At 41.9% G+C, this 14,729-nt stretch overlaps 1 protein-coding gene across 1 annotated transcript in view; it reads left to right on the top strand.

Annotated features, from left to right (window-relative positions):
- CCNDBP1 (cyclin D1 binding protein 1) overlaps nt 1–14,442 on the top strand; it is a 38,912-nt gene extending 24,470 nt beyond the window's left edge. Inside the window, exons 4-11 of the mRNA XM_077251648.1 lie at nt 7,346–7,427; nt 8,527–8,623; nt 8,706–8,779; nt 8,926–9,002; nt 11,069–11,322; nt 11,831–11,891; nt 12,560–12,606; nt 13,715–14,442. Coding sequence (XP_077107763.1) covers nt 7,346–7,427; nt 8,527–8,623; nt 8,706–8,779; nt 8,926–9,002; nt 11,069–11,322; nt 11,831–11,891; nt 12,560–12,606; nt 13,715–13,823 — 801 coding nt within the window. The 3' untranslated portion in view covers nt 13,824–14,442. The remainder of the gene's footprint in view (nt 1–7,345; nt 7,428–8,526; nt 8,624–8,705; nt 8,780–8,925; nt 9,003–11,068; nt 11,323–11,830; nt 11,892–12,559; nt 12,607–13,714) is intronic.
- Nucleotides 14,443–14,729: the final 287 nt, after the last annotated feature.

Here is a 14,729-nt window from a genome sequence, read left to right as displayed (position 1 = left end):
ATCACCACTTGTTCAATCACATTTTTACCCGTGAAGTTTTTTTTTTTACTGACCTTACAGATTTTTTGTCATTAGATATCTTAACCCTCGAGCCTGTCCTGACCAGGCCAAATTTTACAATTCTGACCATTGTCACTTTATAAGGTTAGAACTCTGGAACGCTTCTTCAGATCCCACTGATTCTGAGATTATTTTCTCGTGACATATTGTACTTCGTGATAGTGTAAAATTTGTTCTATATGACTTGCGTTTGTGGAAAAAAAAAACAAATTTGGCAAAAATTTTGAACATTTTGCAATTTTTAAACTCTTAATTTTTATGCACTTAAATCAGAGAGTTGTCCACAAAAATAGTTAATAAATAACATTTCCCAAATGTCTTCTTTACATCAGTACAATTTTTGAAACATAATTTTTCTTTTGTTAGGAAGTTAGAAGGGTTAAAAGGTGACCAGTGATTTCTCTTTTTTTTTTTTCCCAACAAGATTTACATTTGACTTGACTTTGAGGGGTCTTTATGACAGAAAATGCCCAAAGGTTCCACCATTCTAAAAACTGCACCCCTTAAGGTGCTCAAAACCACAATTAAGAAGTTTATTAACTCTTCGGGTGCTTCACATGAACTCCAGCAATGTGGAATAAAAAATGAACATTTCACTTTTTTTTTTACAAAACTTTTACTTTAGACGCATTTTTTTTTTCACAAGGGTAACAGGAGAAAATAAAGTCAAAAATTGTTGTGCAATTTCTCTTGAGCACTCCGGTACCCCATATTTTGTGGGAAAACTACAGTTTGGGTGTACGGCAAGGCTCGGAAAGGAAGGAACACCGTTTAACTTTTTGAACACAAAATTGACTGGAATAGAGACTGAATGACATGTCACTTTTGCTGAGCCTCAAATGAGCCTAAACAGTGGAAAACCCCCATAAGGAACTGCATTTTGGAAACTAGACCCCTCAAGAAATTTATGTAGATGTGTGGTGAGCACCTTGAACCTCTAGGTGCTTCACAGAAATTTATAAAGTTGAGCCGTGAAAATAAAAATCAAATTTTTCCACAATAATGGTTTTAGCCGCAAATTTTTTATGTTCACAGGAGAAAATGGACCGCAAAATTTGTTGTGCAATTACATACTAAGTACGTTGAAAACCCAGTTGTGGGGGGAAAACTACTGTTTTGGCGCGCTGCAGGGCTCGCAAAGGAAGGAGTGACCTTTGGAAGGCAGACTTCAATGTAATGGTCTGCTGACGTCTTGTGGCGTTTGGAGAGCCCCCGATGTACCTAAACAGTGGAAACCCCCCACGAGTGACTTTATAGTGGAATTGATCTAGTGTTTGCTTAGTATGTGAATTTTTTAATGTGGTGGCATAAGTGTGTAGTGTACAGTGCATCAGGATGTAATATGTGAGTTGTGCAAGTCAGAAATAAATTTTAGTCCATGAATAGTGGTAGACTATGAAAAAGTCTTTCGTACACAGACCAGATTTGTCACGGCAGGTAGCACACTGTTAAATGGTGTCCTTTTGTATCCCCCCTTCTGTAACATACTTTGCAGCTTTTTTGTGACCTTCCACTCTTTGCAGTTTGAGGGACTTCACCGGGGAAATGTTGCCCTCTTACAGCACGTGCACCTTCAGTTCCAGAAGAACTGGGACCCGCTCCTTCCTTGCAGCCAAGTATTAGGGTCTTTATCACTACTTCCTGGAACTGAAGGAAGGTCTCAGTCAGGACTGCACATTGTGATATCAACAAAAAGTTATACATTGCCATCTATATGATGTGCACAACCAGCTTCTTTTACCACAACTTGACCTTTTTCTCATGGCTCTGTACTTGTGATGGACTTGATCAGAGAGATCAAATCCCTCCCCCCCATGTTCTTGTTGTACCTCAAAACAGTTTGGTTTGTGGAGCTGTGTAGAGGTATCTTGTAGAGAGGAGGGGGTGCTGCCATCACCATGTATGGTGATTAAGAAAAGGACATCCCTCTTATACTCGACCACCAGCATGCTGTCACAACATTAGGCTCTGTGCGCTCTCCCTTTCTGATATATGATCATATAGAAAAAAAAATGTACACAAAAATTAGGGAATATACAAGCATATAACTTTTATTAATGTATCAAAAATTACCACACTCAAATATATGTAACTAGAAATGTTAAAAAGTGGGAAACCACAAGGTGGCGCTACAGTATTAAAAACACACACACACAGAGCCTGAAAAGACTAGTAATGCATGCTGAGTAGGGTGAAAGTGGGGCGTAAATTGGAAATAGGAAACTGAAACCAAACAGGGTAAATATCTCAGACCTAGTAATATCACAGAGAAAATCCCTGTGAGGACCCAGAAAAGCCCCCCCTGCAAATTCTACTCAGCAAACACTGCAAGTGAGATATATCTAAAGCATTACCTGAGGTATGGGGCGTGGCACACACCAAACAATTCGACACACTTTTCGATGGCTAGCCTTCTTCCGGGGTCCCTTTCTGAGTAGCTGCCCAATTGGCATCCTAGGGAGGCCTTTCTGATTTTTGCTGACAGTACTGCATGCTGCAGTAGCTCACACGGACAGGGACTTGAAGAGTAGGATGCTGGTATAGAAGTTATCTACATAGAGGTGATGACCTTGATCCAGCAGAGTGTGCACCAAATTCTACCAAATTTTCCCACTCAATCCCAGGACAGGGGGGCATTCAGGGGGTTCAGTCCGGGTGTCCTTCACTTTATAAACACTAAACTTGTGGGTGTACCCTGAGGTACTCTCGCACAGCTTGTAGAGTTTATGTCCATACCTGGCCCTCTTAGGCTTCTTTCACACTTCCATCGGTACGGGGCCGTCACAAAGCGTCGGCGCAATGTACCGACGGACAGTGGGGATTTTCTCCACAACCTGGGCAGTGGACGCAGTGTTTCAATGCGTCCGCTGCCCATAGTAAACTCCCAGGGAGGAGGGGGCGGAGTTACGGCTGGGCATGCGCACTTCAAAATGCAGGACACGACGTACAAATAAACGTTCCCTTGAACGTTTTTTCGCTACAACGGTCCGCCACATACAGACTCCTCCAGTGCACGACGTATGGAACGTGTGTCCATACGTCGCGATGCGTCGGCAATACAAGTCTATGGGGAAAAAAACGCATCCTGTGGGCAACTTTGTAGGATGTGTTTTTTTTTTTCCCAAAATGGTGCATTGCAACGGAAGCAAAAAAATGGAAATGTGAAAGTAGCCTTACTGGGCAGGAATTGCCGGAATTTGAGCCCCCCCTTGAAATGTATTAGGGACTCATCCACGCAGGTGTCCCTTTGGGAAACGTACTCCTCAGCAAACTTGTTGCTGAAGTGATCAATGACCAGCCGAACTTTGAACAGACGGTCAAGGTTGGGGTCTTCTCGGGGAGGACATTGTGTATTTTCACTAGTGCAAAAATTTGTGAATGGCGTCAAAGCGTATCTGGGGCATAGCTATGTGGAACACTGGAGTGTTATACAAAATGTCAACACTCCAATATTTGTGAATTTCTGGCTTTTTCACTATCCCCATGTGAAGAACAAGGCTCCAAAACATCATAATTTCTATGGCATCTACAGGGGTCCAGTTGGCAAATGAAGAAGTGGTATTTTGGGGTAAAAATTGCTGGGCTTACAAATTTGTATGGGACATCATGGGATTTACAAAATCCTCAGAGAAAAAGACTTTAAAAAAGTCAATTTCTGTGAGGTCGGTGGTGTCAAATTGGATTCCTGATTGTGCCACAAAATCAAGAATCGGTGGCTCTTAATTTTCTGAAGGTGAGGTCCATAGAGATTCATTAATGTTGGGCGCTAGCTCATTTCCTGCCCTTGAGGAGGAAGAAAAATAAAGGAAGGTGGGATCCTCTCCCTAAGGGCTCCTTCTCACTTGCGAGAAATACGTCCGAGTCTCGCAGGTTAAATCCCTGCTCTGGCGGAGCGTGCGGCCGCACTGCAACACATGGAGCTTCACGCTCTGCTCTGGAGTGCCGGCGCCCGAGCAGGGTTTTAACCTGCGAGACTCGGACGTATTTCTCGCAAGTGAGAAGGAGCCCTTCCTATCAGTGTCAGTGGCCAGGAAAGTGTATGTCTCCTCCGCTGAATACTGGGTTTGGGACAAGTGGAGGACATTTTTTCAAGTATGTGGTGTTTGTGTGTGCCCCAAATTTTATTCAGAGGTGTGTGAGTGTTTGGTGTAAGCTAATGTTTTATTTATATCAGACAAAAAAACCTAGAAAGAAAAAGATAAAAATAAAATAGAATATAAAAATTTGGTAAAATAAAGTGCCCAAAACTATCTGACACTAACCCTGACTATATTCAGTAGAAAATGCTGCAGTAGTTGCCGATGACTACAGTATATTTTTACTGTCTGTCCCTAATCTTGTCCTATCATGTAATCTAAATTATTTTTTTATTCTTTTTTCACACACACACAAAAATTTGGATGCCGATCAGTGATGTCTCTGACCAGCGCTCGACGGCTGTAGGACGCACGAATAGATGTGATACATTTTTTTTCTCCGATATCTGACACTAACCCGAACTAAATTCAGTAAAAATACTGTAGTAGACGCTAGTTACTATGGTATATTTTTTTTACTGTCCCTAATCTAGTCCTGTTAACTAATCTAAATTATTATTTTTTTCTCTTTGCTATCTGACACTAACCCTGACTCAATTCAGTAAAAATACTGTAGCAGACGCCGATTACTACAGTATATCTTTACTGTCCCAAATCTAGTCCTATGAACTGATCTAAATTATTTCTTTTGATTCTTTTTTTTGACAAAAAAAAGAAAATCGGGAGGACGATCAATGATCGCTTGACAGCTGTAGGATGCATGCACAGATGTAGTTAGGAAAGGGAATAAAAAAAATACAGGAAAAAAAGTCCTTTCCAAAAGCATGTACAGACACGAATCAGTGAAGTGTGTCTGATCAGCAGCTATTGTTGTGCTAAGGGGGGGGAAGATAAAAGACAGGGTCAGAAAAAAAAAAAGTTCTGAAGAACAGCGATCACAAGTGCAGATCAATGATTTGTGTCACTGATCAGCGCTCGGCGGCTGCAGGAAGCGCTGAAAAGAAAAAGGCTGCCTAAACAACGAGCAATCAACTACTGATCAGCATGCGGTGGCAAAGGAGGTGTTGCAGAGGCGGAGGATAAGGGGACTGGGGTGGACTAGGAAAGATGGATCAGGGAAGGATCAGGAACGTCTTCTTTCTTCTTCAGCAGCACCAGCAGAAATGATGGCACAGGCTTCAAAAGGTCTGTAGCACTACAAGGGCAGCACAGTGCAACAAAATAACACCGTAACCGCCCTATACACGTTTGCAGCTAGAATGAGGAAATATCGTCACTGTGGGGTACATTCGTCTGTGCAATCTGATTTGTGCGATCGACGTAATCGTCCACTCAAAGCTGGCCCTGGTGACGCCATGTTTGGTAGACTCCAGCCTTACAGCATCAGTCGCAGGGTGAACGTCAGTATTTCAGGAAATGCTGTGATTAGCTGTTCAGAATTGAACAGCCAATCACCGCCATCGTAGTTGTGGGAGGGGGTCACTACAAGTTCCGGTGCCTTAGTCTATATATACTTAATTGGTCGACAAGGACTTCACATCCATGATTTGTATATACCTCAAATGTCAGGAAGGGTATGAGGAATCCAAATTTAGTGGTTTAATGCAGTTTATGTGCAGTTAGGAAACAAAACTGCTAAAGTGTTAAGGGATAACTCCCACCTCATAAAGTGATGGCCTAGTGCTAGGATATACCATTACTTTGTGATCAATTAAGGTCCAGCCTCTTGGACCCACACCAATCCTGAGAAAAAGGGACCACAGAGCTGATTTCACTTGAATGGAGCTGTAACGCAGATCTCTGCACTGTGGCCCCTACGTTATCTGATAAAGTGATGTTATATCGGTGACAAAGTTAATTAATACAAATTTGAATCTAGGGCCATGTTTCCAGCTAGTGTAATCATTTGTTATTTTGTGTGCAGAAAATCTGCTCTATCATGGCCAATAACGCTATTAACCTGCAGATGATGTAGGGTTAATTTGCAGGTTATATGGCTACTCCAGGAAGATCAAAAAATGATTCTAATGGCCCATCCTTCATTAACAATAACATGGCCAGTGCTGTTTGTAACCCTCTGAGTACCTGTAATTCTGTATGTTACCGGAGCTGCTCCTCACTGCTCCCCCTCCCTAATGGGATGTTACATCACAGATCAGGGGGCATGGCCTGCTCCTGGCTTTTAGTAGCAACCAACCCCCTGATAATGTCTACTTCATTGCAGTCTAAGGTGAGGGGGCGACAAGTGTGATATATGTACATTAGATCACAGTGGCTAATTAAAGGGGTATTATCAAGTTGTCTCCAGCAGCTCAGAGCTATGTAATCTCCTTACACTCTCATCACTTCTTGTTTTTTTTGGCAGGGTGGGCTCTCCTTCAAAAAGGGGTTGTCCAGTCCAAATTAATCCTCAGTCACTCTGTTATTGCAGACTTGTGAATCCCCCCCAGTACGCACGCTGTGCGCTGCGAGGATTCATCGGTTTCTGAACAAGGGACAGGAGGGTATGTGTGTGCATTATACATACTCCTGGCCAGAGCCTGACCAATGTATGGAAGCGAGGCCGCACCTTCTAGTCGGCCACGGTCACAGAACTCTCCATTCTTTGTAGGTGTGAAAACTTGCAAAATCGTCAGTGTATCAAATACTTCTTTTCCCCACTGTATATGGCTTCTCTCGGTTGCAATCTTGTATAGTGCACCATGCTAGCTTACAGCCTATTAGAGAAGTTCATACTTTTAAAGGGATCATGCAGAACAAAAGTTCCTCATAAGCTTGTAGTCATATAAATAATAAACTAAGTTGGTACTCTCTCACCCCGATCTAATGCTGCCTCTCCGCTGCTGACCCTATTCTTTGTTGACATGTTGCATAGTCACCACTGCAGTTAATCATGGGGCAGAGGTGTGGAGGCAGCACTAGACTGGGGAGGAATGGTGAGTAACCACTTAGTTTAGAATTTTATACATCTACAAGTTTATCCCACACAACGCCTTTAAATAACATGCATGTTATGAGAAGTCAGAAATGAATGACAATGATTAGCCTTTAGGGAAGTCACAATAATCATTACCTGCCAGGGGATTGTTTTCCAGAAAAAGAGACAAAGAATATTTGTGTTCAGCCTGCTTTAAGCCCCATTTGGGTGGATCTGGACTTGGTGTGTAATGTATAGTGCTGTTATTCATACTGATACATCACATTTCCAATGTAGGTTTATACATACTGCTTTTCGCCTTTCATTATAGGACTGTCAAAACTTAAGTGATGGGCTTCTCAATGCTATTTTGGGGGCTTCCTCTTTGTATTATTCTCTTCCAAAGGAACAAGGTGAGCCGTTATGAACTGTCCTTATACATCTACATTGTGCACACAATTAGACAATTTGTATTTTTGACGATTAATTTTCTTATTGAACAACTACAGCGCTGTTGGTCAATCAAGTAAGCCAGAATATTTAAGAAAGTGAGATTTTGTCTTTCTGAGGCAAATATCTGTGTGCAGAATTATTGGGCAACTATTAGGCCTCATTCAGACTTTCGTGCCAATTGGTCCGAGCATAGACCGCTAATGCCATCCTTACCTTGGCCATATGTCTGAGCACTGAACACCTTGTACTTCTGGGCCTCCAGGGAGGTTACAGTTCTGGAATATGACAGCACTGGATGATAATGGCTTCCTGTTGGATTTTTCTCACATTGTACATTTTTTTTTTTTAAATATTTTTTTTCCTAAACACATACTTTGCGATCCTGTTAACTATTTGTAACAAAGCGTTTGATGTTTCTGTAATCATGCCCCGATCTCTCTATAAGACTTGTAACAATTTTTGGCTTCTTAGAGTAAGTAAAATCTTTTATGTTCCACTTTACCTGAGAAAACCAGCTGCCTAATATTTCTGCACACCTTGATAAAGAGTGGGTATATCCTCAGGCCTCACCCTCTCTCATTACACAGGTACACATCACCTTATCTTGATTCATCCAATTAGCATTTGTTTATACAGCTTGCAGTTGGAAAATCTAGAGAAAAATATGGTATGGACAAAATACTCTCTTGCCTAATAATTGTGCACACAGTGTACGTAACTGTCTTTATCTACTCGCTGTCATTGATGGTCAACACTGCCTGTCATTTTTTGGGTGTTGCATATTGGTCAACACATTTGATTGGTTCTGTATATTTGTATGAGGGTTCAGGAATGGAAGTGGTAGCCCATACTGCTGCTGTAGAGTACTTGGCGATGGCTGATCTTTTCCGGATTGGTCTCATTCCTATTGTAAAGGGTAAGCAGAACCAAAAAGGTGCCTAATTTTTTTTTCTTTGTTCTCTATATACATTGTTGGAGCAGTAATGCTTTTCACTATCCTTTACATAAGAAATGTTTTCAGATCTGAAAATGGAGTGAGGAGGTTTTCTTTCTATCTAGGTACCACATTACGGAAGACTGTGAGAGAGGCAGTGGCAGACGTGATAGAAGGCACCATGCAGCTGATTGAGGTCATCCTGAATGCCCGCATACAGAGGTATGGACACAGTTGTGAGGAATGATCACTGACATATTGACCCTGGTTACTGGATCTCCCCCCTCACTAGCTATCATTTCAGTTTATCACAGGCCCAGCTCGTGTCCACAGGGAGCGTGTGGGAAGCCTGTGATCATTTCTCACAGATCCCGAAAGGTAAATTGCTGCATTCCTGTAATTTAGTCCTACGCCATTGCAACACGGCAGATGATCATGTTATACCACAAGCCCAATTTATCTCTGTACCTAGATTCCAGTCTAAATGTCACTTTAAACGTTTTCTCTTTGGCCTGCCTTCACAGATAACCAAGCCGCAGTGGTTGTGATTGTGTCAGGCTATTTGGGCGTTGTGAAGGATGCATTAGAAGAGATGGAAGAGGTAATTTTCAATAAGATGCATGTGTTTGGTATAATTTTAATGTAATTTGAATGTCAAGGGAGAATACCGTAATTCTTTTCCTTTTATGTCCTATCTAAACTTTTATCTACTATATAATTGTCTAAGGGTCACTTCCGTCTGTCTGTCCTTCTGTCTGTCTGTCTGTAACGGTTATTCGTTCGCTGATTGGTCTCGGCAGCTGCCTGTCATGGCTGCCGCGACCAATCAGCGACGCGCACAGTCCAGAATAAAATGGCCGCTCCTTACTCCCCGCAGTGCCCGCACTCACTGCCTGACGCCCGCATACACCCCTCCAGTCTGCCCTCACACAGGGTTAATGGCAGCGGTAACGGACCGCGTTATGCCGCGGTGTAATGCACTCCGTTACCGCTGCTATTAACCCTGTGTGACCAACTTTTTACTATTCATGCTGCCTATGCGGCATGAATAATAAAACGATCTAATGTTAAAAATAATTAAAAAAAATAAAAAATCGTTAGATACTCACAGTCCGTCGGCCCCCTGAACGACAGCAGGCCTTTCCTGCTCCTCCCGACGCTCCATGCTGCGATCTCGCGAGATGATGACGTAGCGGTCTCGCGAGACCGCTACGTCATCATCTCGCGAGACCGCAATGCACTCTTGGGACCGGAGCAGGCGAGGAGCATCGCTTGGATCCGGAGGCTCTGGAAGGTGAGTATATAACTATTTTTTATTTTATTTCTTTTTTTTTTACAAGGATATGATGCCCGCATTGCTATATACTGCGTGGGCTGGGCAATACACTACATGGGCTGTGCAATATACTACATGGGCTGCGCAATATACTACGTGGGCTGCGCAATATACTACGTGGGCTGCGCAATATACTACGTGGGCTGCGCAATATACTACGTGGGCTGCGCAATATACTACGTGGGCTGCGCAATATACTACGTGGGCTGCGCAATATACTACGTGGGCTGCGCAATATACTACGTGGGCTGCGCAATATACTACGTGGGCTGCGCAATATACTACGTGGGCTGTGCTATATACGTGACTGGGCAATATACGTGGCTGGGCAATATACTACATGGGCTGTGCTATATACTACGTGGCTGGGCAATATAAAACGTGGCCTGCGCAATGTACTGCGTGGGCTGCGCAATGTACTGCGTGGGCTGCGCAATGTACTGCGTGGGCGGCGCCATATACTACGCATACATATTCTAGAATACCCGATACGTTAGAATCGGGCCACCATCTAGTTTATTATATTAGTTTAATATTTCTATTATCAATTTTTTTCATTTTTTCGCTAAAATTATGTATTTAAATGGGTTGATCATTACTTTTTAAATTAAATACACTCGTAAAATATAATAGATACTCCATTCAGTATTCAGAATAATATGTGACTAGTATTTGATATACTGCGACTACAGAAATCTGATGTCATATACAGGGTAATGTGTGATTGGGCTATATTATACTATAGGCACAGAACATCAGACGTTACACCAGTCCCATATTATGGCGTACGTACCATCTGATGTTTGTCTGCTAATTACATACATTGTGCAGGATATGTGACTGGTGACAGCACGGCCCGATCGGCATTATCAGGCTGCTCCTGTGACTTCCTCTGAACCTCAGTAGAAGGACCATAGACATGGTAATACAGAGCCATGCATAGGATTGATCCAGAAATGCTCCTATCCCGCCACCTACTCACTACTATATAAATGCCCACTGCTGTAGTTTCTTCTCACCCCAATAATAGAGCCACCTTCGGGGTCTGGGCTAATATCATTTGCTTTGTCCAGTATTTCAGCAGTTTGTGCCACTATTGGGCATTGGAAGTTGGAACCATAGTCGGCCATTTTGAAGGCTGTGAACTGAGTGTGTCCCTGCTTACCTAGGTAGACATGGCATTTAGGGGTCATGTAAAGATGTGTGACATCCTTAAGTAGTGGAGGGAATTGCTGGCTGCCATTTAGCTTTGCATGAAAGCGATGTTAGGTGGAGATAAATTATATGGATTTTTATCTAAGCGGCTCTTCTTTCTTGGTTTTGATTTGCAGGCTTTGGCAGGTGGAGAGGATCCATTTAGTGACGTCTTAGATGATGATGATACCGGTGCCCGGGGTAACCAGGATACCTACTGGTCAGAGGCTGATCGCAGGCTTATAGCCCCCTGCTTAGGCTTAATGAAAGCCTCAAAGGCTTGTCTGAAAAAAGTGCTGGGTACTCTAAAGGCCCATGGAAAGGTAGAGACATCAGAACAAGTGGCACAGCTGGATGACTTGGCAGACATTACCCAAGAAGTCAGCCCAAGGTATAACGAGACTGCTGCATACTGTGTCATGTATGGCAACTTGAACATATATACAAAATTATAAGATTTTTTTTTTCTTCTCCTTTTTAACCCTGTGAAGTGACCTAATGATGTTTTTATTTTAACAAGTATTAAAAAAGAAAAGCCAGATATGAGCATCCGTCTAGTTCCCTTCCTGTAGCATATGTACACCACTACTATACTGTATACACCAAGTATACTTGTACAATGATCCGTTAATGTTCTCTCTAGCAAGTCTGTCACTCAAAGTTGATGACCTGGATAACTGTGTGTGAAAGTATTTTCTGTGAATTCACTATTACATTGTGGTGTTGAAAATGGGAATGTTTGACTGCAACACCGAAAATTTAGAGAAATCACATGAAAGGTTTTTCTATAGGGATTAATAATTATCAAAAGCAATATATATGAAAATTGAGTTCAATGGAATCTCTAATATAATTATTTAGGACACTTGTATTTATCTTTTAACTTCTTCTTTGGCTAGTGTGGATGAACTGGCTCTGAGCATGTACCCTCCCATGAATCACCCTCCTGTACGGATTAATGTAAGTATTTTCTTTCCAGTGTTTGTATTTGTTGCTCCTTCAATTCATCAGATTTCATCCAGTCTAGACATCACGTCTCTTCCTCATTTTCCCCTGCTTTCTTCTCCTCCATGTAACATTGAGCTTGTCCTCTTTTCTTACTTGTAACATTGTTTTCTTCTTTGCTCTCTTCTATTAGGCTAAGTTCACACTTGCGTTTGGCTGGTCTGCGTATGCCCTCCCTTAAGCTCCGCCTACTTCCACATGCGTCCTGCGTACCTATCTTTAACATTGGGTGCGCAGGGACATGCGTTGTATGGCTCATCATTAGAGCTGGCTGTCAGTCTGTGCCGGGGTGTGGTTACAGCCATTACTCTACACAGAGAGCAGTGACTGAAGTCCCACCGGCCACACAGCTGTGACTAGAAGAGCGAGGCTGCCTGGAGAAATAGAGTTCATTTCCTCCCAGCAGCGGGGCTCTCAGTGCAGTGACAACACGTTGTCAGAACACGGTTTACCTGCTGATTTACCCCATATCTGCATGCTAATAGTGTTTTCTGTCACATGTCCCTTTAACCTCTGTTCCTGCATATATTCTTATGCTAGTGATGTATGTAACCTGTGTATTTTGTTCTTTCCCCTCTCTTCAGTTACTTGATTAACTGATATTGTTTTCTTTAATTTTCTAGGCAGCAAAGTTATCCTCTGTGCTGAAGAAAGTTCTCGAGATAACAAGGTGTTTTTCTTAGTGATTTTTGGATTGATTCTGCTCTAGTAGACCAAGTTAGCTGTGTACCCTCTTGTAGAAGTTTGAGCTTATAAATCGCTTATCCTGCCTCGCTGAGGAGAGTTGGGCATAACCTATCACAGCCAAAGGGGTACAGTACTTATGTCCCTTTGTTTCAACGACAGTCAGTATGGGCTTCGGAATCGAACTTCCATTGCTCAAAACTCTGACTTTTTAACATGTATTTCAATATCTAAATTTTGCGATCGAGTATCAGACGTTAAAGTAACTGACCACATACAGTTTTTTGTGTCTGTAGTCAGTGACCCTATGACAGAGATATCAACTCAAATACGCAGACCAAAATAAAAAACTTGGACATAGTCGCAGGTCAACCTTGACATCTATCAAAAATGTCTACAATTGAGGAAGGTTTTCCTTATCAAATATAACAATGAAACTTTTCATATGGAAACAAACTTAAAGGGTTTGTCCCATGAACAAAGTAAATTTTAATTAATAGATCTTGGATAAAAAAATAAACGCATCACAAATGCGGCATACTGAAATATAATGTTATGTCAGAGCAGTAAAAAACATATGACCCAATGGCCTAATTAAAATATGTAATAACAAAGGATACAACAATCTTGAATTAATAAGTACAGATAAAGTGTGATGCCAACAAAAGTGCCTCCCAAACACAGTACCCTCCACACGCACGGTTTGATGACCCTACTGTATCCCCCAGCAAAGTATGGGAACCTCAACACAGTATGATGCCCCAACTGTGATCCCCCACACAGCATAATGGGCCCCACATAGTCCTCCATACTGTATAATGGCCCCCACATAGTCCTTCCTACAGAATAATGGGCCCCACATAGTCCTTCATACAGAATAATGGGCTCCACATAGTCCTCCATACCATATAATGACCCCACATAGTCCTGCATATAGAATAATGGACACCACATAGTACTCCATGCAGTATATTGGCCCCACATAGTCCTCCATACAGTATAATGGGAGGCGGTGTCAAAGTTCTGTTTTATGGGAATTCTGATTACTGAATGACGTATTGATCAGTTTATCATTGTGTGCATTTTTTTTCCAGTGCCAGCCATGTTTGCTTTGACACGGAATCCAGCTGGGTCCAATTCCTTCACAACGCCATTGACCACAATATGAACAAAGTGAAAAGCCTGACTCAGGATAGTCTCTGACATTTACTCACCTCTCTGCTGTTATAAGCCACTGAACAGCAACGTCGCCTGCAAATAAAGTCAGCAGCATAGATGAGGAAATGCCAAACCTGCAAAATCTCAGCCACGTTTATCAGTGTGACAAAGGTGATGGAGGATCTAGGATGCTTGATGACTTCTGACGTGCAAATTCTCAAAATATTTCCTTCCATATCAAAAGTAAAGCTTTTATCATTTTTAATGATGTCTCATGTATCAAGAGGCATCAACAGAGCAGGTTATAACTTACAAGTCTGGAATCTACCTTTACTGCAAACTGGCCTATTACAGTATGATGGAAACAGAATTATTTAAATATATATATTTTTTTCTTTTCTTTTTTGGCAACATTTTTCCACTCCTGTCAACAGATGACCCTTTTTGTTCAGGAAATATCCCTTTACTCCTTTATGATTTCCTTTATCCTTGGAGCCTGGTTGCTTGGCTTTGCTTTTTCCAGCCCTGCATCTGGTGCTGAGTTTCTGGGGTAGCTTCTGGTACCATGGATTGAAGATCATTACCATCTCCAATGTTATCTTGCTTTCAGTGGAAGTCGCATATTTGGAGAGGGATGTCAATAAAAATAATATCCAAAATGGTGTTCAGTTGTAAATGATAATCTCATTGTCATTCTCTCGATTCTGTCAGTTCATATACATGCCATATATCAAGTTATGCTTTTCTGGTAAGCAGTTACCTAATACGTAGTAACCGTCAAACCCATATGAATGAACGGATTTACTTAGAGGAGGGAATAATGTGTGGTCATAATATTTCTTTAACAATTCCATTTATCAGGATGATTTTGTCAATGAAGTGGTATGATTGTATAGCGCCCAGAACAGCAATACAAAATGATTCATGCTCATCTGATTGGCCAGCACTGAT

This window comes from Ranitomeya variabilis, chromosome 4 (assembly GCF_051348905.1).
Source record: "Ranitomeya variabilis isolate aRanVar5 chromosome 4, aRanVar5.hap1, whole genome shotgun sequence".
Classification (NCBI taxonomy): domain Eukaryota; kingdom Metazoa; phylum Chordata; class Amphibia; order Anura; family Dendrobatidae; genus Ranitomeya; species Ranitomeya variabilis.
This window is presented reverse-complemented; position numbering and strand designations above follow the sequence as displayed.